At 47.4% G+C, this 23,887-nt stretch overlaps 3 protein-coding genes across 3 annotated transcripts in view; 1 reads left to right on the forward strand and 2 right to left on the reverse strand.

The window, feature by feature from the left end:
* The window catches only part of RPAIN (RPA interacting protein), a 10,772-nt gene extending 9,867 nt beyond the window's left edge, over nt 1-905 (reverse strand). Inside the window, exon 1 of the mRNA XM_015408022.1 lies at nt 783-905. Coding sequence (XP_015263508.1) covers nt 783-872 — 90 coding nt within the window. The 5' untranslated portion in view covers nt 873-905. The remainder of the gene's footprint in view (nt 1-782) is intronic.
* Nucleotides 906-1,184: 279 nt separating this feature from the next.
* On the forward strand, nt 1,185-18,333 carry NUP88 (nucleoporin 88kDa). Its single transcript, XM_015408001.1, has 17 exons — nt 1,185-1,592; nt 4,525-4,694; nt 6,045-6,170; nt 6,543-6,629; nt 6,763-6,942; nt 8,759-8,945; nt 10,244-10,394; nt 12,003-12,101; nt 12,645-12,735; nt 13,386-13,487; nt 14,737-14,895; nt 15,616-15,741; nt 16,243-16,308; nt 16,771-16,851; nt 17,507-17,633; nt 17,746-17,864; nt 18,175-18,333. The coding sequence occupies exons 1-17, from the start codon at nt 1,206-1,208 to the stop codon at nt 18,236-18,238; spliced, it is 2,322 nt and encodes a 773-aa protein (XP_015263487.1). The 5' UTR covers nt 1,185-1,205; the 3' UTR covers nt 18,239-18,333.
* Nucleotides 18,334-19,838: 1,505 nt separating this feature from the next.
* The window catches only part of RABEP1 (rabaptin, RAB GTPase binding effector protein 1), a 61,149-nt gene continuing 57,100 nt past the window's right edge, over nt 19,839-23,887 (reverse strand). Inside the window, exons 16-17 of the mRNA XM_015408043.1 lie at nt 23,155-23,271; nt 19,839-22,308 (exon numbers count right to left, since the gene is read on the reverse strand). Of these exons, the coding sequence (XP_015263529.1) occupies nt 22,207-22,308; nt 23,155-23,271 (219 nt within the window). The 3' untranslated portion in view covers nt 19,839-22,206. The remainder of the gene's footprint in view (nt 22,309-23,154; nt 23,272-23,887) is intronic.

Below are 23,887 nucleotides of genomic sequence, written 5' to 3' on the forward strand. Positions count from 1 at the left end.
AGATGGAATAGAATTTATATATGGTTAGAACATGAAAAGCGCTGAATTGGAACTCACAGCAACCTCTCATATCATCCCGGCTTAATAGGGGACTTGAGTTTCCTTACTCACTGCACTAATAGCTCTACAAAAGTCACTTTTTAAAGAAATGTTAGGGAGCTGCTCTTAACCTGCTTTATCAGACTTTTTCACCAATATCCATTAATGTTCACTTAAACTTCAGACTGCTGCTCCCTGAGATGACTTAAATCAGTTCGCTGATCTCTTTGTACCTGCTAATCCCGATCTCAGTAATTTCCACGGAGAATCGACACTTGAAAGACTCAGGACAGAACTCCTCCATCCTCTCTGTCTCAACCCCACCTCCTCCCCCTTTGTAATCTCTTCCATCTCACTAGAACTTCCAGTTTGATTTCCCTCCACCTGTTTCAGGAAGCGAGCAACGACTCAGGAAAGCTCATACTTAAATAGTGCATTGTTAGCCTTTAAAGCACCTGACTGGACTTTCGCTTTCATCTGCTACGCAGTAAACATACAACGGGGGGGCGGGGGACACAATTTCTCCCGGGAAAGCATGCGTAGGATCGCAGCCAGAGCAGTGCAACCCTAAAAGACGCTTTACACCGCAAGGCTTACTCCCAAGTAAACCAGCCCAAAAAGCACTGCGCGGGAGACGGCACGTCCAGAGCAACACAGCCTCGTTACAATGTATCCACCCCCCGAATGTTGGCCCCCTCAAAGTTCCAAAGGGGTAGAGCCCCGATACCTCCCTGTTGACCTACCTGCCGGTAGGTCTCCTTCCAAGACGGGGCTCGGGAGCCCTTGTAGAGACGCCGCCGCTGCTGGATCAACGACTCCATCGAACCGGCCATGACGGCGAGCTCCGCGCACTGCCGCTCCAACTATTACCGCCTTCCCACCACCTGCCTTTGTGCGAAGCACACTGGGGGATGTAGTCAAGCAGAAGCACTCCAACTTCCGGTGCGTGACGGGAAACACCTCCTTTCTTAAGGCAGCCGAACCGCTCGCCCGTTGCATTTTGGGAATTGTAGTCTGTGAAGGAGGCGTTAGAAAGAACATCCAGCGGCGGTTCGATAGCCGTCGGGTGTCTTGAAGGAGCGGGGGTGGCTGTCTGCCCAATATGTCTCTAGTGGGTAAACCGTGCCCTTAGGTGGGGGGGGGGGGTGTTGGTTGGTAGCAACTGTATGGTCTCGAAGACTTCCCCTCCCGCAGTGCCCTCTGGGGCGGCGCGAGGCTCACGCATCGGTTTGGCTGCCTCTCGGCGACACACTTTTCAGTGGGGAGCAACGATGGCGACGGCGGCGGCAGCAGTGCCGGCGGCCGGCCTGGGAGAGTACTGGCGGAAGGAGCTGCCCAACCACGCCGTGATCTGTCGCCTGAGGGAGCAGGCCGCGGAGGCCGAGTCGGCGCCGGGGGACAAGCGGGGGGCTCGGCCGGCGCTTCCGTGGGACTTGATGTTCGGCCTGGGCAGCGAGCTCTTCCTCTGGGACGGCGAGCGCAGCGCCTTCTACGCCCTCAGCCTGAGGAGCCTGGGCGGCGGCGGCGAGCACGACAGCCTGGGCCAGTACCAGGTGCGGCCTCGCTTCGTTCTCTTTGAGGCCTCCCACCACCACCACCACCACCAACGTTCCCTCTAAGCTGTGGAGTCCTGTGAGCCAAAATTCCACTTTGTGAGCTGCCGGCATTAAAGTTGCAAGCGAGCAATTTGGCTGCTGCATAAATCCAGTTTGCTCTGGAGCCCTCCTTCCTGAGCTGAGGCGAAAATGTGAGAGCCGGAGGCTAAAAAACTGTGAGCTGGCTCACACTCACTCAGCTGAGAGGGAACACTGCCCGCCACCACAGGGAGCCGTGTGCTGTGGCCGTGTCGTGCTCTCAGGGGCTAGAAAGCGTCTCCGTGGGAAAATCCCCGCACGTGGGAACCTAGCACTTTTCCCTCTAGCTTCCTCTTCCTGCGGGCGTTGGTGTCGTGTGGTTTGTCCATACAAAATGATATAGTCTGGGTATAAAGAGCCAGTTCGCTGTAGGGGTCTAGAGAGACACCCCCAGTGCAATCCTAAATAGAGTTGCACTTGTCTTAGGGTTGCCAGGTCTGGGTTGGAAAAATACCTGGAGACTTTGGGGGTGGATCCAGGAGAGGGCGGAGGTTGGGTTGGGGAGGGGCCTCAGCATGGTCCAATGCCACAGAGTCCACCCTTCAAAGCAACCGCTTTCTGTCAGCTGGAGATCAGTTGGAAAAGCGGGAGATCCCCAGGCCCCACCTGGAGGCTGGTAACCCTGACTTGTCTGTGCCCAGTTAGGGTTGCCAGCTATGATTCTACACACTTGTCAGGGATGCTGGAGGCTGATCCTGCATTGGACTAGATGGCCTGCACGTCCCCTTCCAACTCTGTGATTCTAGGATTCTCCAGGTTGGAGAACTCCTGGAGGTTTGGAGATGCAGTGTGGGGAGGACGGGGACCTCAGTGGGGTCCAGTGCCATAGAGTCCAGCCTCCAAAGCATCCGTTTTCTCCAGGGGAACTGATTTCTGTTGTCTGTAGATGAGCCATAATTCTGGGTGATCCCCAGGTCCCACCTGGAGGCTGGCATCCCTAATCGATGTCAGTGGACTTAGAAGAGTGGAACTCTGTTTGAGACTGCTGTGCCAGGTTCAAATCCCTGTCCTACTATAAAGCTCTCTGAGAAACTTGGGTCAGTTACTCTGGCTCAGTCTAGCCCAGTGGTGGCACCTATGGCACGGATGCCAGAGGTGGCACTCAGAGCCCTCTCTGCGGGCACGTGTGCCATCACCCCAGCCAGGCCCAGACCATCATTAAAGTGTCGAATTCTCTGCCAAATAATTTTAACTAAATGAAAGCATTTGGGATCATCTTAAATTAATGTATGAGTTGTTTTTTTCTAAAGTAAAACCTCAGTATTCAGGTTAAATTGTCTTGTAGGCACTTTGCGATAAATAAGTGGGTTTGGGGTTGCAGTTTGGGCACTCGGTCTCTAAATGGTTCACCATCACTGGTCTAGCCTTACAAGGTGGTTGTGAGGGTAAAATCGAGCATGCGAGAACCATGAATGCTGCCTTGCATTTCTTCGTGGAAGGATGTGGAAAAGATATCATGAATGCATGTTGAATATTTGCCAGTCAGGCAAAACAGTTTTTTAAAAAAAAGGTTTACAGGACCCAGACTGAAACTAGCGAAGCAGGGAAGAGACGAGCAAAGCTTGAAACCCTCTTCCTAGAATGCAGAAATCAGCACATCAGAGAGAAGCTTAAGCTCAAACCCTCCGATGTGCTTGTTTGCGAAGTGCAAGGAACTTTGCTGTATGGAAAGGCAGCTAAACCTTGTTTGTTTTCAATAAAGCTCAAGGACATGTTTTTAAAGGCTAGAGTTTCTGCATGGAGTCTAGCAGAAACACATGGAGGGGGGCTGCAGTGTTTGAACACCATTTGCACTTCAGTCAATATAATTGGGAGTCTGGACCCCACACTACCAGTTCCTGCAGCCAGAGTTCAAGTATTATCATTATTATTTATTAAATTTTTATCCCGCCCTCTCGGCCAAGGCCGGCTCAGGGCGACTTACAGACGGATAAAATTCCCATAATAAAATCAATAAAATCACATACATTAATAAATACAGCATTAAAATTCAAACAAGATAAAGTGCTAGCAACATTCCTCATATTCCAATTGACTATTAGGTTCTAGCCTCATCTCTGAGGAGGTAGTTTTCTGTGTGCAGGATTTTAAAAATATGGATAAGCACTTCACCTGCAATCGAGCTGTACAGTCTAGACACAGGTATTTGCTGCTTCATGAGAAGTAGACTCCTACCCTACTTTGAACTTGTTTGTTTCCTTTTTCTGTAGCCATTTCAGAAAATGGAAGTACTATTTAGGTTTTTTGGATTCAGGCAGTAGGGGACGATGGGTTTGCAGGGTTGCATTGACTAGCCTGTTCTTCCGAACGGCAAGCGCTAATTACAGCATTCAGCTTGGAACTTTGTGTTCTTTGCATTGCCCATTCAGCTGGCTGCTTCTCTCCCTGCTGGGTTACTGACTTTTCAGCTGGCCGCTTGGATGCTGCTCCTCTTACATCTTCATTGCATCTGAAAAGTCGTTGCAAATTATGTTTTTGTAATTTCGAGCAAGGGAAACCTTTAACTTTAATAGTGTGTACAGGTTAGGGTTTCCCCCTCTGCTCAGTTAGCAACCCTGGTTTGAAAATAAAGCAGCAGTCATCCCATAATAGCTTGCATTCAGTCAGGGAAAGATCAGTGGTGATCATTGGTTTGACCAGAGCAGCAAGTGGTAACAAACAGCCATCACAGATAGTCTTCATGTCCTATTCAGTAGAGGCAATTCAGACTTTCTGCTACCACTTATCAAGTGATGTGCGTGCGTGTGTGTGTGCGTGTGAGAGAGAGAGCATTGTATAAAGTTTATCTGCTCACATGCACACACACGTTGGAATATTGCACTATTAACTGGCTCAGCATTTTCATTTCCAGACGCTGCTCTGCATAAATCCACCCTTTTTTGAGGTCTACCAAACCTCACTGAGTCCTACACAACAGTATGTAGCTCTTATAGGAACAAAAGGGCTAGCAGTACTGGAGTTACCAAAACGTTGGGGAAAGAACTCTGAATTTGAAGGTGGAAGGGCAACCATTAATTGTAGGTACGTAACACCTCAGATTTCCTCATGCTTCTTGACCGCTTTAAAACTGGGGCTACTTGGTGTTCCTTTTCCTTCTTTCTTTTGTCTTGGGACTTGCCAGGAAACCGTTATGATATGTGATACATTCTCTCTTGGGGTTTTGCTCTCTTCTGGGTTGTAGGCACTGTGTATGGAGGGCCTCTGTTTTGCTTGTGCACATTCCACTAGGGGATGGGAGTTCGTTTTCATACCTCTTCCAACGGGTGTTTGAGATGCTGTATGTCAATGAAAAGAAAAGTAGCATTTATTCCATAGTGGATTTTATTAAGTAAGCAAAAAAAAAAGGGGGCAGCATTCATCACTCAGTGATTGGGATACCAAGTAGCAACTGAAACAGCCTTAACAGATGCAGCGTCACAAAGAGGGCTCATATATCCTGTTCAGTGCAGGCAGTTCAGGCATTCTGCTACCATTTACCAAGCAATGTGCTTTGTGGGCAGTTGGCCTCATGTTTGGTCCTTGATCTCTCCGGTTTGAAAAATCACTTCTGTGTAAGGATCTCACAATGCAGCTTCTGTCTTTGTTTTTTTGATTGGGAAGAAAGGTGTGCAAGCTCTTCTTTGGAAGGAGCAGCAGATTTAGTCCAAATTAGCGTAATGTGTTTGATCAGATCCACAGATGACACTTGACATGCTATTGGGTGGTAGGAGAAGAGTTGGCAGCAGAGATTTTATTTTTCTCACTGTGGGAAGAGTAGAAGAGAATATGGCACCCTATCCTTGACAGCACTGGCCACCATGGTGTGGCCATTTTGATGAGTGGTTTTTTTTTTTTAATTTTTCCAACCTGACTCCTTAAAAGGGTACTATGAAGTTTGAACAGTAGTGCAGGAAACATGTGCATCAAACATGTGTCATGAGGCCAGCCGGTGGCAAGGCCTACACAGCAATTGTTGCTCCTGATTTACACAAGTTGACTAAGTAATGTAATGCATACAGGACTTCTGTTAGCTAAAATAACTTGCTGAAATACATTAAAATTGAAATTTGCCATCTATGTCTAGCTTCACTGATTATTCAACCAAAGGGGGAAAATATCTACATGTAATATTTTTATGAGCGTTAACAACTGGTTTAGTCTGTTTGCTGACGGGGTTGCCAGCTGATCAGGAAAAAACTGCAGCCTCACCTGCTCTTGTGCAGCTGGATCATCAGAAATTGGCAGATGAACTTTCCTGCAGCACAAAGCTATTGCCTGCACAGCAGGCTGCTGAGAACCGCATAGTTGTACAGGGTCTCTTTAGAAAAATTGGCAACTCCGTTTTGCCCACAAAATACTGTCCCATTTTTATTTATGGAATCTCTCTTATAGCATCATTCCTATCGCAGAGAGGTTCTTCACCAGCTCAACATCCCTGACACTGAAGCACGCCACCTGGTACCCGGGTGAGATGCTGGAACCCCACATAGTGCTCCTAACCTCCGACAACACCATCAGGTACCTACCTGGCTCTTATGTTGTGCTGCTTAGTATGTCTCATTTTAAAGGTTTCTTTGACAGCACAGCCAAGTCATGTGACTAGAGAAGATGCTGGCCCAGTTTCTGTTGTTGTAAGTTTATTGGGCACAAGCAAGCTATACCAAAACACGCCTAGAAGGTGTGTGCCAGCAGATATTCAGTACATGTCCTTTGTTGTTCTGCAAACTGGGTGATTTCTCCGAGTTCACATAAAATGCTCTGGCTGTGGATGCACCCCCCACCCTGACGGTTGATTTAAAATATATATATATTATTTTTTTAAAGTCACCTATCACTATTAGGTGATACAGATTGCATTGTGTGTTTTTTAAAACCTTGTTTGGGTTTTAGGATTTACAGCTTAAATTCACCCCAGACGGCCGTGCAGGTGATCCCTCTTTCAAATACTGATGAGGAGACTCTGAGGCTCAATAAGGGGTAAGATCTGGATGCTTTCCTCTGAGCTTTGGCAAGCCCCCCCCCCCCCTGCATTCCTTCTGCAATGAGGAAATTACATTTGCAGCGGATTGCCACTGCAAGCCAAATTTCTATCCTTTCCCCTCTCCCTCAGGAGAGCCTATACGGCATTGATAGGAGAGACAGCGGTGGCATTTGACTTTGGGCCCCTGGCAGCCATTCCCAAGAACATAACTGGGCAGCGAGGGAAAGCAGAAGAAGTGCTGGCGTACCCGCTCTACATCTTGTATGAAAATGGGGAGACCTTCCTGACCTACCTCAGTCTCCTGCACAGGTGAAGATGGAAAATGTATTTGTGCATTTCTCGCCACTGCCACCGCCTTTTTATTGGGGGGGGGGGGGGGTTTGGAGCTGGAGGTGCCAGAGAAGTTGAGGGTGGCAAACGACAAAAGTCTGATCTTGGGCAACAAACAGTTAAAAGTAACAACCCCCACACAAATACTTTTCTCACAAAAATGCTGTCCTTGTGGAATTAACAGAAAAAATGCCCAAATTACTCTGAACACAAATTCAGGGCTTTGAAAATAAACCGTTTCTAAACATTATTTGTTTGGTTTTGGTTTCCTGCATTTATGTATCACTCACTTCCTTCTCACTCCCACATTTATAGTTTAGAAGTCAGAATTGCATAAAGTATCATCACTGTTAAAACAAGTTAAATAAATTTTGAAGTAGGACTAACAATCTTGTTGTATCTAGAATAAAAAATCATAAAAGTAATGCTGGCTCCCCAAAACCACCTGGCCATAAAAATAATTCTTTAAAGCAATATAAATAGTACCATTTTGCTGAGTTGAGTTTGCTTGTTCCCTCCTCCCCTTGGGGCCAGCCAAGCAAATTCTCTGCTTGCAGCATTTCATTGGTTCAGCTCTGTTTCATCATCTGGAACCGAGATTATCTTGGACCACATCTGTTGAGGCGCTGGCTAGAAATATGCGTAATGGTATTTTAATTGATGTGTTGTAATTGTTTTTAGTTGTGTAATTTTTCTGATGGAACCCCCCCCCCCCCCCACGCCGCGCGGGGAGGACGGGATACAAATCCAATTAAATAAATACATTAAAATAAATTAGTTGTGAAAACAGGGTGTAAAACTTATGATTAGGAACATATCCAAATGCGACCTGCAAGGTGGCTAGTTCAACTGACCAACATTCCGCATTGACGTTTTTGTCACTTGTTTGTCCCTGTTGCTTCATGGTTTCCCCCCCCAATGTGTTTTGCTCTCTCTAGTAGCCCCAGAGGGAGCAAAACACATGTGGAAAAGGGGTGGGTGGACCACCCAAGGCAATAGGGACAAATGAGTCACAAAAATGACAATACGGAAGAGCCCACAGAGGCATATTTGTGTTGTCTCCCCCCTGCCTCAGCCTGCTCATATTGACAGGGTTCCTCAGGAAATTAATTCCAGCACAGCCTGGAACTTCTTCTACCATCTGTTCCCCGAGCCAGTGAACATATATGAAGTTTGCTGAATTGGACCATCGGTCCATCTAATTCCCTATTGTATACTGTGACAGTGACTGTTCAAGGTCTTGAGCTGAGAAGGGCCTCTTGCACACACTCCTTATTGGGCGATGCCAGCAATTCAACCTGGGCCCTTCTGCATACACAGCAGTTGTTCCTTCTCTGAGCCACAGCCCCTTATTAGCTATAGTGTGAAGGGAGCCAGCCTGTTGAAAATGCCAGCATCCCCACTCTACACTCACCAAGTGGTAAACTCCCCTAGACTGCTACCACTAAATGGCATGGACCCCTTGAGACGTGACAAAATGCATTTAGTGATTCTGCTTAGGACTGTACTGTAGGTCACCTCTGGCCTGTCTCGAGCAATGGCTTAAAGAGAAACTATTCCTGATAAATGGGAGTTAGCCCGGGGGCAGTCCATTCTAGGATAAGCATGCAGTAATTTCTTGCATGGAGCTTGGCTTCTTTGCAGGAAGAAGACCTCAGTTTTTCATGTTCTAGATATCCAAAGTGTCCTTGTAGGGAGACAGCCCTGTTCCAGCAAATTGGTTCCTGCTATTGGGGGCGGGGGGAAAGTTATTAATGAAACAGCTGCCCAGTAAATGTCCTTTCGCTTATCTTAGCACCAGAAACCTCGGCAAGCTTTTGGGCCCACTGCCAATGCACCCTGCGGCTGAAGACAACTATGGCTACGACGCTTGTGCGGTTCTCTGCCTACCCTGCATTCCCAACATCTTGGTCATCGCTACAGATTCCGGAATGCTCTATCACTGTGTGGTGCTGGAGGGGGAAGATGATGATGAACAGATGGTATGGCTGTGATCCCTTGCAGGTTTTCGTTGTGGAGGGGGGAGAGATTCACAGTGTATATATCTATTCAGGACTTGGTCCTTGCTCGGTCTTTAAGTGCTGACCGTGGTCATTTTTACTCTTACCTTTTTACATGGGCTGTCTTGAACATACAGCACGAAAACACATTGCTGTCAGACGTCCTTATCCCTTTTCTGATATTTATTTAAGCTTTGTTTACAGCCTCAGTTTGAAGTGGCTTAATTAAAACAATAATGGCTGTTAGGTAAATAAAGCAGTATTGCTTCTTTCCCTAGTCTCCATTAGCAGCATACATTTTACACGCAACTCCAAATAATAATTTGGCCATTCATGTCCATGCATCATGCACACAGGCTCCCTTTCTCTCTTCCTGCCTCTGCTACAGATGACTTGCGTAGTTTACCATTGCATCTGCTTTGGTTTCCACTGGTCCTCCAGACTAGATGGAGGCTGGTTTGCATCCCTAGATTAGAAACCAGGACCTGAGCCTTCCCAACAGTGATGGCCTCCTGTGTCAGAGGTGGACAAATCATGACCCAGTGGGACACACCTAGCCTGCAAGAGCCCTTCATCCAGTCATCGAGCTGTCTGGTAATTTGCCAGGAACATCAACCTCTCAGACTGATGCTCCTGACCAAGAGGTTAAACAGGACAAGGGCCATTAAGAGCAGCCAGAAGGGGAGAGAGGGCCGGTCTGGGTCTCTGCCAGTTTTGGGGAGGCTCCAAGTTGGACTCCATCTCTGCCGTTTCTAGTCCTAGCATTGGCTACCACTGGAAGGAGGAAGAGCCAGCATCCACCTTGGAGCCTTCAAGCGTGGCCAGAGACTCGAGGGAGGACCTGGAAGTCACTGTTAGGCTTGTAAAAAAAAAACCCAAAACTTTATCTGGCATTTTATACCTAGATGTCCAGAATTAGTGAAATACTTGGGGATGCCTGAAAAATATATAGTTAATATCAGTATGTATGTTTGTAATTTTTTCCCCCTTGTATCTGGGACTGATTTAACAAACAAAAATCCCCATGATATGCTTCAGCCATGCACTGATCTATATTTGGAGCTGAAAAAGCCAACCCATTAAGGTTTAGAGATTGTCTCCCTCCCCCCTCCCCACACACCATTTACGAAACAAGCCAACCTTTTAGCTAAAGAAAAATTAGGGCGGTTAGAGTTCACTTGTGACTTATGTGAATGGTGCTTCCTAAGAGAAGTTAACTCTTACGCTGCTGTGGAGGAGTGTGAATTTAGTCAGGGTTAACATTCGGATCCCTTTCGCAGTCTGTCAAGTCCTGGGATTCAAAAACGGACCTCATCCCATCACTCTACGTCTTCGAATGTGTTGAATTGGAGCTTGCACTGAAACTGGCACCGAAAAGGGGGGAGGAGCCTCTGGAGTTGGACTTCTCTTGCCCAATCAAACTGCACAGAGGTAAGAAGCTGTGACCTCCGTTGCTGTCCCTTTGCTCTAAGAATAAGGTCCATCTGCTGCATTCTTTTCACTTGCCATTAAAGTTGCCTTGGAGGTGAGGAAAACTGGGACAGGGTGCCTGGTAGCCTTTATTGCAGGACAGACTGAGGCAGGGAGCACAGCGAAGCCTTTCCCTGCCGCACCTGATAGCCTGGAATCATCTTGTCCTTCAGGTGGTTTGTCCCTGTATCCCTGAGAAGACGCACCATCAGCATGCTGGAAAGAAAGGCCTTCTGAATTTGTAAAAAAAGTTCCCTCCCAATTACAGTACAAAGCCGCACCGGTTAGAGAGAGGCATGTCTCTTTTCCCTTCTGAAATACTTAAAGCCACGAGTGGCCTGTTGGGGCTCAGTGGGGGCTAGACAGAACAGAAGCAGGGACTCTCCATAGTGGAAGCTCCCAAAACAGCAATGCAGATCTGCAAAAAAACAATGCAGATCCGTCCTCGCAGAGGAGGGAGAGCTTGTACCTGAATAAAACTTGGTCTTAAAGGTCACCTGCTGCAGAATGTCATTGAATGTCATTGATCAGGAAAAACAAAGTTTGAGTCCAGTTGGCACCTTTAAGACCAACAAAGTTTTATTTAATGTGTAATCTTTCACGTGCACAAAAGCTTATACCATGACTAAAACTTTGTTGGTCTTCAGGGTGCCATGGGACTCAAGCTTTGTTCTGCTGCTTCATACCAACATCTGAATGTATTGATCAGGAAGGAATGGTTACTTGTGTGGCACGAGTGACTATTTAAAAGACTGGTTCAGAGAGGCTGGTTTGGCCACAGCTCTACTGTTCTGGGTTCCTTAACAGAACATTTGCTTCATTTGGGTTCACAGGACAGTCCCAAACTTGTAGTATGACTGCCTCCACACTCATAGACCCTTTCTATATTACGACCAGAGTTAGCGTTTGTCAGAATCTTGGTTAAATCAGTTCTCAACACCGCTTACTTCAAAGGAAGTTTAGTTTATTGAGATGTTGAAGAATACCATACTGAACACGAGCTTTGTTAGGACTGAAGGGAGCGCGGGGATTGCAGATCTATTGCGTTCAAGCAAAGGCACTAAAGATCAGGACCCAATCACCCCACGGCATTTGTTCGCCAGAAACAATGGTCAACTACCCCCCCCCAAGCACGTACCCCTCTACAGAAATAAAGGTCTGTGCGACACAGTGTCTGGTACATCAAAGCATTTAGGAAAACGAAAGCATTTGGTGTTCACACCCCTCTTTCTCCCCCTCCTCCTCCCTCTATAGCAGGTGAACTATAAAATGCATACTGAGCCCAACAGCTTTCCCTCCACAAGCAGAGATTCTATGCCTGGATTGGTTGAAAGTTTTCACTTCGGTGGGTGGTTAAACTATGCGCCTGCATTGCTTCATGGTGGATCTCTGAAGTTAGTTTTCAAGCAGGATTCTTATACTGCATTCTTTGTGGTAGGGCAGGTGCAAGGCAAGCATTCACACATGGCAGCAAGCCAGGTCTGAGCAAAGTCAGCCTGTGGTGGCATTGGAACACAGCATTCCCCTGCCTCGCAGCTTCACTCACCTGTAACCTTCCTGTGCTTTCAGATTCCAAGTGTCCATCTCGCTATCACTGTACACATGATGCTGGTGTACATAGTGTCGGACTCACCTGGATCCACAAACTACATAAGTTCCTTGGTTCAGGTAAATAGTTAAAATTTCCTTCTCTCTGTGTTTTTTCGTCTCCTAGTTTTTTACAATTGCAGGAGTGGGGTGGAGTAGAACTTGATACCATACTGGGAATCTAAGCCAGGAGGCACACACAGACCCATACAATATATATATATATATATACCCAATTCGGGGCTTACCGGTCATACTTTTGAACAGTTAGTGCCTGTAATGCAAGGGGTGTGTGCAGACATCACAAGGAATCCTCGTTTATAAAACGGTTTGATCAAATGCTGATTTCTTCCATCTGCAATGTTACGCGGGTGCTCCCCGAAGTGCCAAAGAGTCAGGCACGTCTAGCGTTTACCCTCACTTCTGCATTGTCCCACTAGCTGCAGAAAACTGGCTGGTAGTTGAAACCTTTGTGAAGTGACCCCCCCCCCCCCAACAGGAGAGGGGCTGGTGCTTGCTTTGAGCAGCCGCTTCTCTCAGGGACGTGTGGAGCCCCTCCGGTTCCGTAGGGGGATGGACCTTTGCCTGCCTTGCATGCCTGAATGAGCTTTGCCTGCTTTCCAGATGAGGAAGACAAGGATAGCTTGCAAGAACTCGGAGCGGAACAGAAGTGCTTTGTGGAGCACATCCTTTGTACCATGCCTTTGTCGTGCAGGTAAGAGCAGGCTGGACGTCGCCCCTTCCCCTCTTGGTGGAGCTGATGCCCGAAGAGGCCGGCTGAAGACCAGCCACGGACAACAACCCAGTCTGTGGCTTGAGCTGAGAGCACCGGAGACTAGAAGAGGGGGGAGCCAGTTGTTGCCGGGGAAGGGGGTTCCAAGTGTGAATATCTCCTCCTTTGGGGGCCAGTTTTAGGGACTGGGGGGCAGAGAAATCTCTTCTTCCTGTATTTTGCTTGGTTTGGATGGATTTGTCTGAGGAAAACCGTATTCCTGTTGAGGGGACACGGAAAGCAGCTTAGAAGGAAACTTTGTAGAGTGTGCTCTAAGTCGTTGGGTTTTTTAATTTTTGTTTTTCATTTTATGAATATTTTACTATCAACATGTCGGGGGTAAATTTTTCCCTAGTCTATTCTTGTATTTGTCTGTGATGCAGCCTGTTCTGTGCCGTGAAACAGATAAGAACAGCCCATGGGTACAGGAAAGCCTTCGTACCTTTTTCTTCTGTAGATTTCTTAAATCGTTTATGATGTCCCTGGGCTTGTTTGCATTTGCTACACTATGAACTATAAAACAGTTAACTTGCCGTTGGGGCGACGAACGTTTTTGCAGTGGGTCTGATGTACGCTCTGTATTGTTCCTCCAGGCAACCTGCCTCGATTCGAGGGTTTTGGATAGTCTCGGACATTCTGGGTCCCACAATGGTCTGCCTCACCAGTACTTACGAATGCATCACCAAGCCTCTTCTGTATGTATTGGCTTTCTTTAACCTAGATTAGATCTGTGCTTGTTCCTTTGCCAGTAAATGGAAAATGTTGGTGGTTGGAAGGGAGAGTCTGGAATGGAACTCCCGGTTTTCAGCTCTCCAATTTAGGCTTGCTGAAACGCCGAGATATCCAATTCACTCATTTAGTACCCAGCATTCCCCCCAAAAAAACAACATAGGAAACCAGTTTGGCTTGACATATCAGTTCACATGAACTACGATCTACTCAACTGTTCTATTTTTCCCCTATAGATATGAGACATTTTTGTTCTTGAAGCAATAAATTCCAAAGCCAGTTTGGTCTAGTTAAGTGTGCGGACTCTAATCTGGGAGAACCGGGTTTGATTCCCCATTCCTCCACTCGCAGCTGCTGGATGAACTTGGGCAAGCCATAGTTCTGTCAGAGCTGTTCTTGAAAAAGAGCAGTTTCTGTCAGAGCACTCTCAGCCACACCTACCTCACAGGGTGTCTGTTGTGGGGAGGGAAAGGGGACAGGAGCTTGTAAGCCGCTCTGAGACTCCAAGTGAAGGACGGGGTATAAATCCAATCTCCTCCTCCTCCTCCTCCTATCAATTAAGCTGGGACACAGTCCCCTAAGAAGCTTGCCTGTGCAAACACCATTGAAATGAATGGGAATTGCACGGCCAGGTTTGTTTGACTCTGTGCTTAGCAGCACCCAAAGTCCATCACCATCCATAGCAGACACACCTCACCCTGCCTCACAGTAGGGTTCTACTTCTGGCTTAGATACTAGTGACCATTTTCCCTCATTACAAATATAAAGGTAATGAGCCTCTTTTGAGTTGTACTTTTGAAAACTAAATTCGGCATTTATAAAAGTCCCTCAAGAACTTGCCCATTCTCCTCTAAGTAACTGCTAAGGGATCTTGAGATTTGTCAGAACTCCTTCAGGATCCTTGCATGGGACAGTATCAACCTCCAAGGATCTTGAATTCCTGCAGCTTGTCCTTGACATAATATAGACCACAGTGATTTATTCCTCCTTTGTAACCAGGAGCTGTGTGGCTTATATGTTAACTCTCCCATGATTCTTCCCTGTCTGGCCATTCACAACTGTTCTTCATGAAGATCTCAACAAGTCCTGTTGCTCATGGAAGTAATCTTGTTTACCTAGTGTGGGAAAGGGGGTCAGCAGCTAAAGAGTTTGATGAAACCAAAGCACAGGGTTCCTTGGAGAACAGTGACCGATGGCTAATGTTTCTTTTGACAGCTCTGCGGTCCACCCAGCATCCCCTCCACTTCTGTGTACCATGGAAGACTCTCAAGCGGTAGCCTCTCCTCTCCGCATTCTGGCTGAATCTCAGGATCCCTTTGAGAAACACATCCAAACGATCCTGTCTCGGAGCTCTGCCAATCCACTGTTTTTGAAGTACATAACTTCTCTCTGAGAGGAATTAATGTAAAAGGGACGGGGCGCACTCCTTTCTGGTCCCTCTCTGTCATATATAGGCCACCAAATGGCCAAGACAGCCCCTTTCCCTGAGCATTTTTCATAACTTAGGCCCTGGGAGTTGCATGCATATCTAGAGAGCTGCCCATCCCATGGAGTGCTTGTATACTTTCACACTATTATTCATCTAGTCCAGTGTTTGCTTTGGTCTGGTGTTGACTTTCCAGGATTTCAGGCAGAGAAAGGTCTTTCCCGGCAGCTGAGATCCTTTAACGGGGGTTGCCAGGAACTGAAGTTGGCACTTGCCAAAAGCAGAGGCTCTCCCAACGGAGCCCCACCCCTCTCCCAACCCCCTTGCCATCTGGTAGAAGCAAGGAAGGAGCTAACTTTTGACTGGTTTTTCCCCACTGTTGCATCTTCACTGAGGCCTACTTTTGCTGATCCATTGCTTGCATAATTTTTGGGGGGCGGGGAGAACACCAGATTGGGCAACATAATTAAACACATTTATTGCAAAATGGTCATGTCATGAATGGCAGCTCAGTGGTTTGAGTGGTCACCAGCATGCATCAGTTGCTGTTTGTATATCCACAACCATCCTTGAATCCTGATAGGTGGAAAAAAGCATCATGTAGCTTGTGAATTAGCCCTTATTGGAGCATGCATGTGTCCTAAGATCTTCCTGTATTTGTCTTCAAGGGCTGCAGATAAGGAATCCTCCCCGCCCCCCGAAGAATGCCTCCAGCTTGTTAGCAGAGCCACACAAGTGTTTAGGACAGAATATATTCTGAAACAAGATCTGACCTTAGAGGAGATCCAACGAAGGTAAAAAAAACAACAAACAGAAACTAGCTCTTTGCTCGTAAATGCAGTCAAGTCTGCTATTTTTGGTCTGTTCACCACTGAGACGGTAACTTTTGGATCTGTAATCTGCTGGCTTTACCTAAAAAACACAAAGAGCTGAGGATCTTCAGCAAAAATATCCGGCTTCAAGAATAATCTGTGCGGTGAAGGGGCTGATTGTTTTGCATTTTGAGGATTCAATCCAAGGCAGGGCATATGAACGGATGCAGCCTTCCTGGCTGGCCCAGGGTTCCAGCCGCAGTCCTTTTCCCAGTGCAAGTTCTGTTCGTTGGTGAATGATTAGGGGACGGTTTTGTGGAAGCCCTCCTCCCTGTGGACTGGAGCCTTGTTCTAGCCTTGTTCTCCTCGAGGTTCCGTTAGTCATGGCAGCACTCGGTAGCGGGGGAGGAGGGAGGATGCCGTAGGCACCCCTTGTGCTGCCTTCAGCCTAACCAGCCGCCTGGCCTTTCTTTTTCCCCTCAGAGTCAAATTGTTGCGCGAGCAGAAAAAGAAGCAGCTGGAAGACCTTGGCTACTGCCGAGAAGAAAGGTGAGCCGGGTACCAGGAGGCAGAACCACCACAGAATGAGTTTGGGCTGCAGGAGTAGTGCCGTGGCCCCAGGGGGTGGGGTGGGTTTGAAGCCGCATGACAGATGAACCACTTTGCATGCCGACAGCCCCAGGTCCAGTCCCTGGCCTCTCCAGTTAAAGGGTCTTGGGTAAGATGTCTGGGACACTCCCTCTGAAGGGGCCGCTGGTCAGTATAGAACATGATGGCCTAGAGGGTCAGAGCTGCTGTAAGGCACCTTCCTATGTTTCAAAGTGTGCCGCCGCCCCCGCCGCCGCAGGTGGGATAGAGTTCCAGTTGGGCTTTTGTCACAAGGGTACGTGTGAATCGCACACCGGGGTTATGGTACAACTTGCTCTCTAAAGTCTTCCCCCCGACCCTTCCAGATCACATAAACTGGTAGTTCCAAGATTATTGAATACACTTCCTCTTTTCCCCTAAAAGGAAGAGTTTGCGGGAAATGGCTGAGCGCTTGGCAGAGAAGTATGAAGAAGCCAAAGAGAAGCAGGAAGACATTGTGAACAGGTGAGAGTCCCCTGGACTGCAAGAAGATCAAATCAGTCAATCCTAAAAGAAATCAACCCTGACTGTTCCCTGGAAGGCCAGATAATGAAACTGAAGCTCAAAGACTTTGGCCACCAAATGAGAAGGGAGCACTCCCTGGAGAAGACCCTGATGCTGGGAAAGATTGAAGGTCAAAGAAGACGGGGACGGCAGAGGATGAGATGGTTAGACAGTGTCATAGATGCAACGAACATGAAGTTGAGCCAACTTCAGAGGACAGCGGAAGACCGGAAGGCCTGGTGTGATCTGGTCCATGGGGTCGGCAAAGAGTCGGACTTGACTGTGCGACTGAACAACAACAACAACAACAACAGGCAGCTAAACCCATGGGCCATTTGGCTCGATTGCAAAGTTTCCATGTCCGGCTAATGTCAGCAACACCGCAGGAGGTTTGGTTTACTTTGAAGGGAGGTCATTAAGTCGAGCTCCGTCCTGCTTGGTCTAATAGAGAAAGAGGGTTCAGGATGGAGAGCAGCCAGAACTAAGACTGCTGCTGTTGCTTTTTTTGTCTGCCGGCTGAATGCAAGTTGTGCTTCTAAATGTTGGGCTACACGGTTGGCAAACGCTGGTTTCATAGCACAGTCTTACACACACATCCCTCCCTTTATGGCCCCAGGATGAAGAAAGTGCTCCGCAGCATCCACTCTCAGCTGCCCGTGCTGTCCGACAGTGAGAAGGATATGAAGAAAGAACTGCAGACGATCCAGGAGCAGCTACGCCATTTAGGGAACGCTATCAAGCAGGTGAGTGCGAATATCCTTGAAGACGAGGCCTGTGGGCAGGGAAAGTGTGGCCCTGAACTCATGTTCTAGTCCTGAGGAGATCTGGCTCTTGTGCCTGCGGCTTCCTTTCTAGGTTAAGATGAAGAAGGATTATCAGCAGAGGAAAATGGAGAAGGGAACCAGCCCAAAGAAGCCCAGCATTAGCCTCAGTACCTACCAGCGGAAATGCATCCAGGCCGTTTTGAAAGAGGAGTAAGTTAACAGAGCCAAATTTCTCCCAGAGCTTTGGAATACTTTGTGGATTGTAAACTGCCTGGTGCATCTTCCCTAAGCAGCAGTCGCTGGCACTACCTTTGAGTGATGTTGCTGTATGCAGGTTGTACCAGGTGGGCCGAGCAGAGAGCGAAAGCAGCAGAAAGAATTGGGTTGCTCTCCCCTTTATTTCCAACAGAAAGCTTATGTTGTCCATATCTGGGTTGGGAGGCAAAGCTTCCAATATTCCCAGGCAGGGGGGAAAAAGATTTTCTTGCCATGTTTGCCCAACACTGCTTCTGTTTTGCAGGGGAGAACACATACGGGAGATGGTGAAACAGATCAACGACATCCGAAACCACGTCAACTTCTAGCCATTTGCTGAAGGGTTACTAAGGCAAAGAAGCTACCTTTTCTTATTTATAAGTGGTCTTACTGCCTCACATGTTGAGAGATGTTTTGTAAAAAAACCACGTTGAATAAACAGTTTTTGATAAGTGCTTTGGACAGTTCAGGAGGACGAGGCACTGCGCTTTCTGTGCAGGCAGCAGAGCGGGAGGAGATGGATACAGTTTTGGTATAATTTATCTGTGGATTATTTGCCTTGCTCTGTGTAGTGGTTTGGTGCATGGACTCTAATCTGGGAGAACCGGGTTTGATTCCCCATTCCTCCACTTGCACCTGCTGGATGACCTTGGGCAAGCCATAGTTCTGGCACAGCTGTTCTTGAAAAAAACAGCCGTTCCTGTCAGAGTTCTCTCAGCCCCACCTACCTCACAGGGTGTCTGTGGTGGGGAGGGGGGAAGGGAAAGGAGTTTGTAAGCCGCTCTGAGACTCCTTCGGGTAGTGAAGGGCAGGGTATAAATCCAATCTCTTCTCTTTTTCTTCTATATAACCCTGTTTTGATTTGGGCCTTGTGCCGGCCTGGCCCAGCCCTCATCTTCTCCCTGTTGCTGATTTAGGCCTCTGCTAAAGCATCATTACTCTGAAAAGCAAGGGGGTGTGCCTGGTTCTAAAGCCAATATGCAGGTACCTGGGCCCTTCCATCCCAAAGGTTTCTCTTCCTGTGTGAACTATGGCCATGAGAGATAGTAGCTGTTGCCACTGTTCACTTGATATGAGGGAGAAATTCTTGAGCATTGCTCAGTCATCACACAGACCCCCACTTCCAAATGCATCAAAGAAGATGCAGCTGGAGTGTTAACATAGCACAACTGATCGGGCAGACAAGATCTGAGACACCTCTATGTGAAATCTGTCCCTCCCATCTGTGATCCCTACAGAAACATGCAAGTCTCCTACAGTATAAAAATGCAGAACATTAAGGAGAGGATGCATACTTGTCATTAGCTTATTCCTCCTTTAATTTGGAACACTTTCTTAAGGATACACCTCCAATACAGTTAACGAATGGTTACATTTTCGAATTCAGTAGACAGGAGAGTTCTACATCCACAATTTCACAGGGCACCAGCGGCTTCTTTCATTGGAATGCAGAATTGGTTCCAAACAGTTCAGTTTGGACTGTAACAGGCTGATTTTTATTATTTTGGGGGAGGAAAAACCCCCAAACAAAAACCCTAAAGGGACTAATATTTATAGGTGAATTTCCTTTCTCCTCTTGAAAGAAGATACAGGCAGACCACGGTTTTATGCCACTGAAGTAAAAGGGGGGGGGGGTACAGTTAACCGTTAGCAATAACAAGGTCACAGACATGCTGTAAGATTTTTTTGCAAATATTGGCTGTACAAGTATACAGAACAGAGTTAAAACTTGCAGGCTTTCCCCTCCCCTACATTGTGCACACGGGCCCATGGCCAGGAAAGGTTGCTGTGTTTTTATCCTAAGTTGTGGTAGTTACAGTCAGTGCTGGAGCAGTAAAGCTGGATGGTACAAATTAAGCCTTTTTAAAAACACTGGTAGAAAGCTAAGAACTTCTAAGGTGAGTGGGGCACCTCCTCCCCCACTTTTCCCCCCCTTCCAAAAAAAAGCTTTTTAATGAAGTGTGACTCAGGTCCATAATTAAATTAAGTCCATGTTTCACTTTGAGGATAATCATGATGCCATAGTTAAAACAGAACATTTCCCCTTTGGAATAGCTGTGAATGTTCTTCAGCCTGCGTGTCTTCCATAGTCTAGACTCCTGCATTTGTTAGGTTGTCAGGCTCTGTTGCCAGAGTGTAGACCCCAAACGCTTTTCAGTTTCGCTTTGCTGCTCTATTTCCCCTCTCAATCTTGGGCCTCAGGTTAGAATAGACAAGAATTTAGGTACTAAGCAGTAACGAGTCCCTCATGCCACAGTAGTCATTCCTGTATTCATAAGCGGTAATCTATCCTGATGCTATTCTGTATGGCCAGTTCCCTACTAACCAGACTTAAGCAAGTTAGGTTTTAGCCCCAACTGGTTAAAGCTGGCGCTTCACAAGAGAGGGGCATGGGAGTTTCTACCCCCACCCTTTGCTGATCCATAAATTTAACGATTTAGCAGTGCTGAGGTGTCAAAAGGAGGATGGTGGTAGGGACAGAAGCTGGCTTCCAACATGTTCAACAACTGGAAATTCACTAGGGGGAAAAACACCCCAGTTATTGAGGGTTCTAAAGAAACTTGTTGAAGCAGTGCGTTAGAGCAAGTTAACTGTTTTCCAATCCTTAATGTGGGCAAAATACCCAAGTGTTCTTCACAACTAACAGATTTCCTGACCTTGTTATTTTCTTTTTATAGCTACTGCTATACTCCCCCCTCCACTAGCAGCTATAAAAAGAGGGTGGATTCCAGCAACCTGATCCTAATTCATTCTGTAGTGACTACGTGCAATTATGGGGATTATACTAGGTTGTTGCAAAAAAAAAAGGGCCACCTAGAGAAACACTGCTGCTGAAAAGCCAAAGATATCTGGCCTGAGAAGATCCAGCTAGATCGAAGCCCCTGTGCAAAACAAAACTATGCAAAGAGGGTTCCTCCTGTTTACATGAATAAGACATACAAAGTGGAATTTAGCTCAACAGTTGCTTGGGCAGGGATCCAAAGATCCTCAACATGATTGACAGGGGAGGCCCCCCTTCCACATGACTCAGCCTTCGGGAAATCAGTCTGAAGGATGCAAGGCTGGGTTTTGGGTTGGCAGGGAAACTGAACGGAGAGGGCAACATAGAGAGCAGTGTTTTGACAGCCACATCCCACTCCTTGTAAAAACACCAGCAGCCATGCATGGCTGCTGTTCCGCTAGTTCTGAAATAATGATAGGAATGCAACAGGCACGGGGGTCACACACCAAGGCTCCACCCGCCCTTTCTTTCACTCAAGTCTCATTTTAAAAATTCCTATAGCGTCACCGGCTTTCACTGGAACAGAGGACTGTGGGCTCAAGAACCTACCATAGGGGCTGGGGTGAATGGGAACACTTTACATGCAACCCCAGGCATGACTAGAAAGCGGAGCTTGCTTTGGGCAAAGGGCCAGAGAGCTGAGCTTAGCTCAGCTAGGACAGGAGTCGCTGGCTGAAAGTGCCGCTTGTTGAAAATGGGTCTGTGGTTTGGTTTTGCTTGAAGTGTGCATTTCCTGTTTTAACCCCCCCCCCCCCAAAGGTCTTCTTAAGAAGACATTCCTCAGATCCGATGCTGGTTTCTCTTTATGGATTCCGTTATCAGTAACTTGCACCCTTCTCCATTCTATTTCCAAGGGCCACTGAGCTCTTCCAAACCACCAACCACAACTATGCGCCAGGTACAAAACAAGCGCTGAGCTAGAGAACCCAACCTAGATCCAGTGTCCTGCAAATAAATTCATATTTTAATATAAAATATTCATACAGCACAGTATACCCCCGTTCTCCTTGTTTGCCATCTAGCTAAATACAGTGTGACTGACCAGTCAGTGGGGCGGGGGGATGAGTTGGGATGGAGAGGAGACTTCAACAGCTTCACTCGAAAACATTTTAAGGGGACAGAGAAGCACGGCCTCTGCCAGCTGCTTCCAAATAACAGTGATAGTTTCCTTTATTGGCCGGGGGAAGAAGAGGAGAGAGAAGTGTGTTAGGTTCAGGAAAGGGGGAAAGCTGTGGCAATCACTTCGCTCTGAGTGAGGTCAGACTTGTCTGATACCCTCCGGTGTCCTGCACATCTCTCTCTCTCTCTCTCTCTCTGACAATTTCTCGCTCCCACCCTAAACCTTCTCCCTTCCGGAAACAAAGCCTGGGCCACCGCCTCCCCCCATGTCCCCTTCCACTCTTTCGGTTAGAGTTAAATAATAATTAATGTTTTGCTATAAAGATGAAGGGTTGTTTTTTTTTAAAAAAAAACACACACCAAAAAATGCAGCCTTAGAGCCCGCTCCTGATGGTGTCATGTTTCGGGAAGTTGATTAATGTCTGTCAGTTTTGTGTCGTTGAGGATCGCTCGGATTCTCTCCAGGGAATCTGCCTGCCGGATCCGTTCCAACTGGACCTGAATGACGACAAGCCAACAAGAAAGGGGAGTGAGTGTGAGCCTTCATGCGCCCAACCAGATTCTGGGTTTTCGGAACTACATTCACAAGCCCTGGGAATGGGCTATGGCTTTCAGAGAAACCTAGATAACCCACAGGATGTTTTTACCCAAGGCCCCAGGGCTGCCATCTTACATCTCAAGTGATGCTTCAAGCAGGATGTTTTTAACCCTTTGAGATGCTAGTGGAGGAACCTGCAGAGCTTCTGCCTGCCCTGCTTCTCCGAACCCCACCTTCCCCAAGCTCTTAAAGGCCACTTGGGGACATCGAATGGACCATAATTTCAAAGCGGACCAAAGCGGACCTCCAGACTGTGCCTGTTGTGAAGGCAAAAGGCAAACCAGGGGAATTGACTGGTGGCGAGAGCAAGAGGCCGGATGCAGAGGAGAGAACCGTGTGTTGGGCGGTGGCCGGCAGAGTCCTGCAAGTGGGGAAAGGGAAGCCATGCACAAAGCAGTGATTTGGCCTAGAGCTGGCACACAGGTCAACTATTATCGACTGCCACTCGTTATCAGACCACAGCCAAATATTCCCAAACATTGCCTGGAGCCAAAAGTTCCACGAAGTGTGGTGGCAGCTTCCACCTTCTGATTTCACTCTGGTGTCTGCTTCCTTAGCACCAGGGCTGCTTCCACCCTAGCCTTGCAGCAGTCAAGGGCAGGGGTAACAGCAGAGCAAAGCCGCTCCCGTCAGTCCATTACCATGACATGCTGTGATTCTCCGTGGGTCAAGAGCCCTGCCTCGGACGTCGTGCGGCCCACTCTGCTAAAGCCAATCTTGGTAAGTCCCCTGACATGGTCCCTTACCTGAAGGGTTTGAGAGAGCTTTACAAAGTCTCTCTGCACTTGTTCGCTGACATCCAGCTCTGTCTGCAGCCGCTGAGCTTTGCTCTTATCTTCAAACATCAGCTGCTCCAGGTTAGCCTAGATTTTTAAAGAAGTCTTTATCAGGCATTGAATAGGGCTTCCGAGTGCACCGCAACATGGTTTTTGATGGTCAAAGCACATTGGGATGTCAGTAACTGACTACACAGGCATAAATAATTCAGTTCTCTCATACATTTATATACCTTGGTGTGACTTCTAGATCATACCACAAGCCTTGCCGTCACCCATTTCCCCAGTTCCACAACACTAGTTTGTGTATCTCCCTACAGACGGTGGCCATAAAGCTGCATATTAGCAACACAGCCTAGAACAGATGACCAAAAGTTCATTCTAGACCCGCATGTTGTTTTCAACAGTAGTTAGAGTGATGCTTCGTGAGACTCCATAAAAAGGGCATGAAAACAGTAACTTAACCCTTATTTGCAAACCCTCCCAGAAACTGGTATTCAGAGGTATACTGTCCCTGAATGTGGAGATTTTTCAAAAGCATCTGAGCCAGGGAGCATCACCAGATCTCATGGAAACGGATTTCATAAATGATAAGTGCTATGAAAAAGTGTGGATGAATCTACTAGGTATCGTTTTTACCGGGGTTGCCCTGTTCTAGTGGGGGGACCTCTATCCAGACTTTCTGCACCATTCATACCCCCCC

Source organism: Gekko japonicus, unplaced genomic scaffold, assembly GCF_001447785.1.
Source record: "Gekko japonicus isolate JY-2015 unplaced genomic scaffold, Gekko_japonicus_V1.1 scaffold1, whole genome shotgun sequence".
Classification (NCBI taxonomy): domain Eukaryota; kingdom Metazoa; phylum Chordata; class Lepidosauria; order Squamata; family Gekkonidae; genus Gekko; species Gekko japonicus.

Bases quoted from the DNA above. Each gene is read 5' to 3' on its own strand.
- NUP88 (XM_015408001.1), top strand. From the start codon at position 1,206: ATGGTCTCGAAGACTTCCCCTCCCGCAGTGCCCTCTGGGGCGGCGCGA. The intron at 6,171-6,542 runs GTACCTACCTGG...TTTGGGTTTTAG, and splicing joins ACCTCCGACAACACCATCAG to GATTTACAGCTTAAATTCAC. The intron at 17,634-17,745 runs GTGAGTGCGAAT...CTTCCTTTCTAG, and splicing joins TAGGGAACGCTATCAAGCAG to GTTAAGATGAAGAAGGATTA.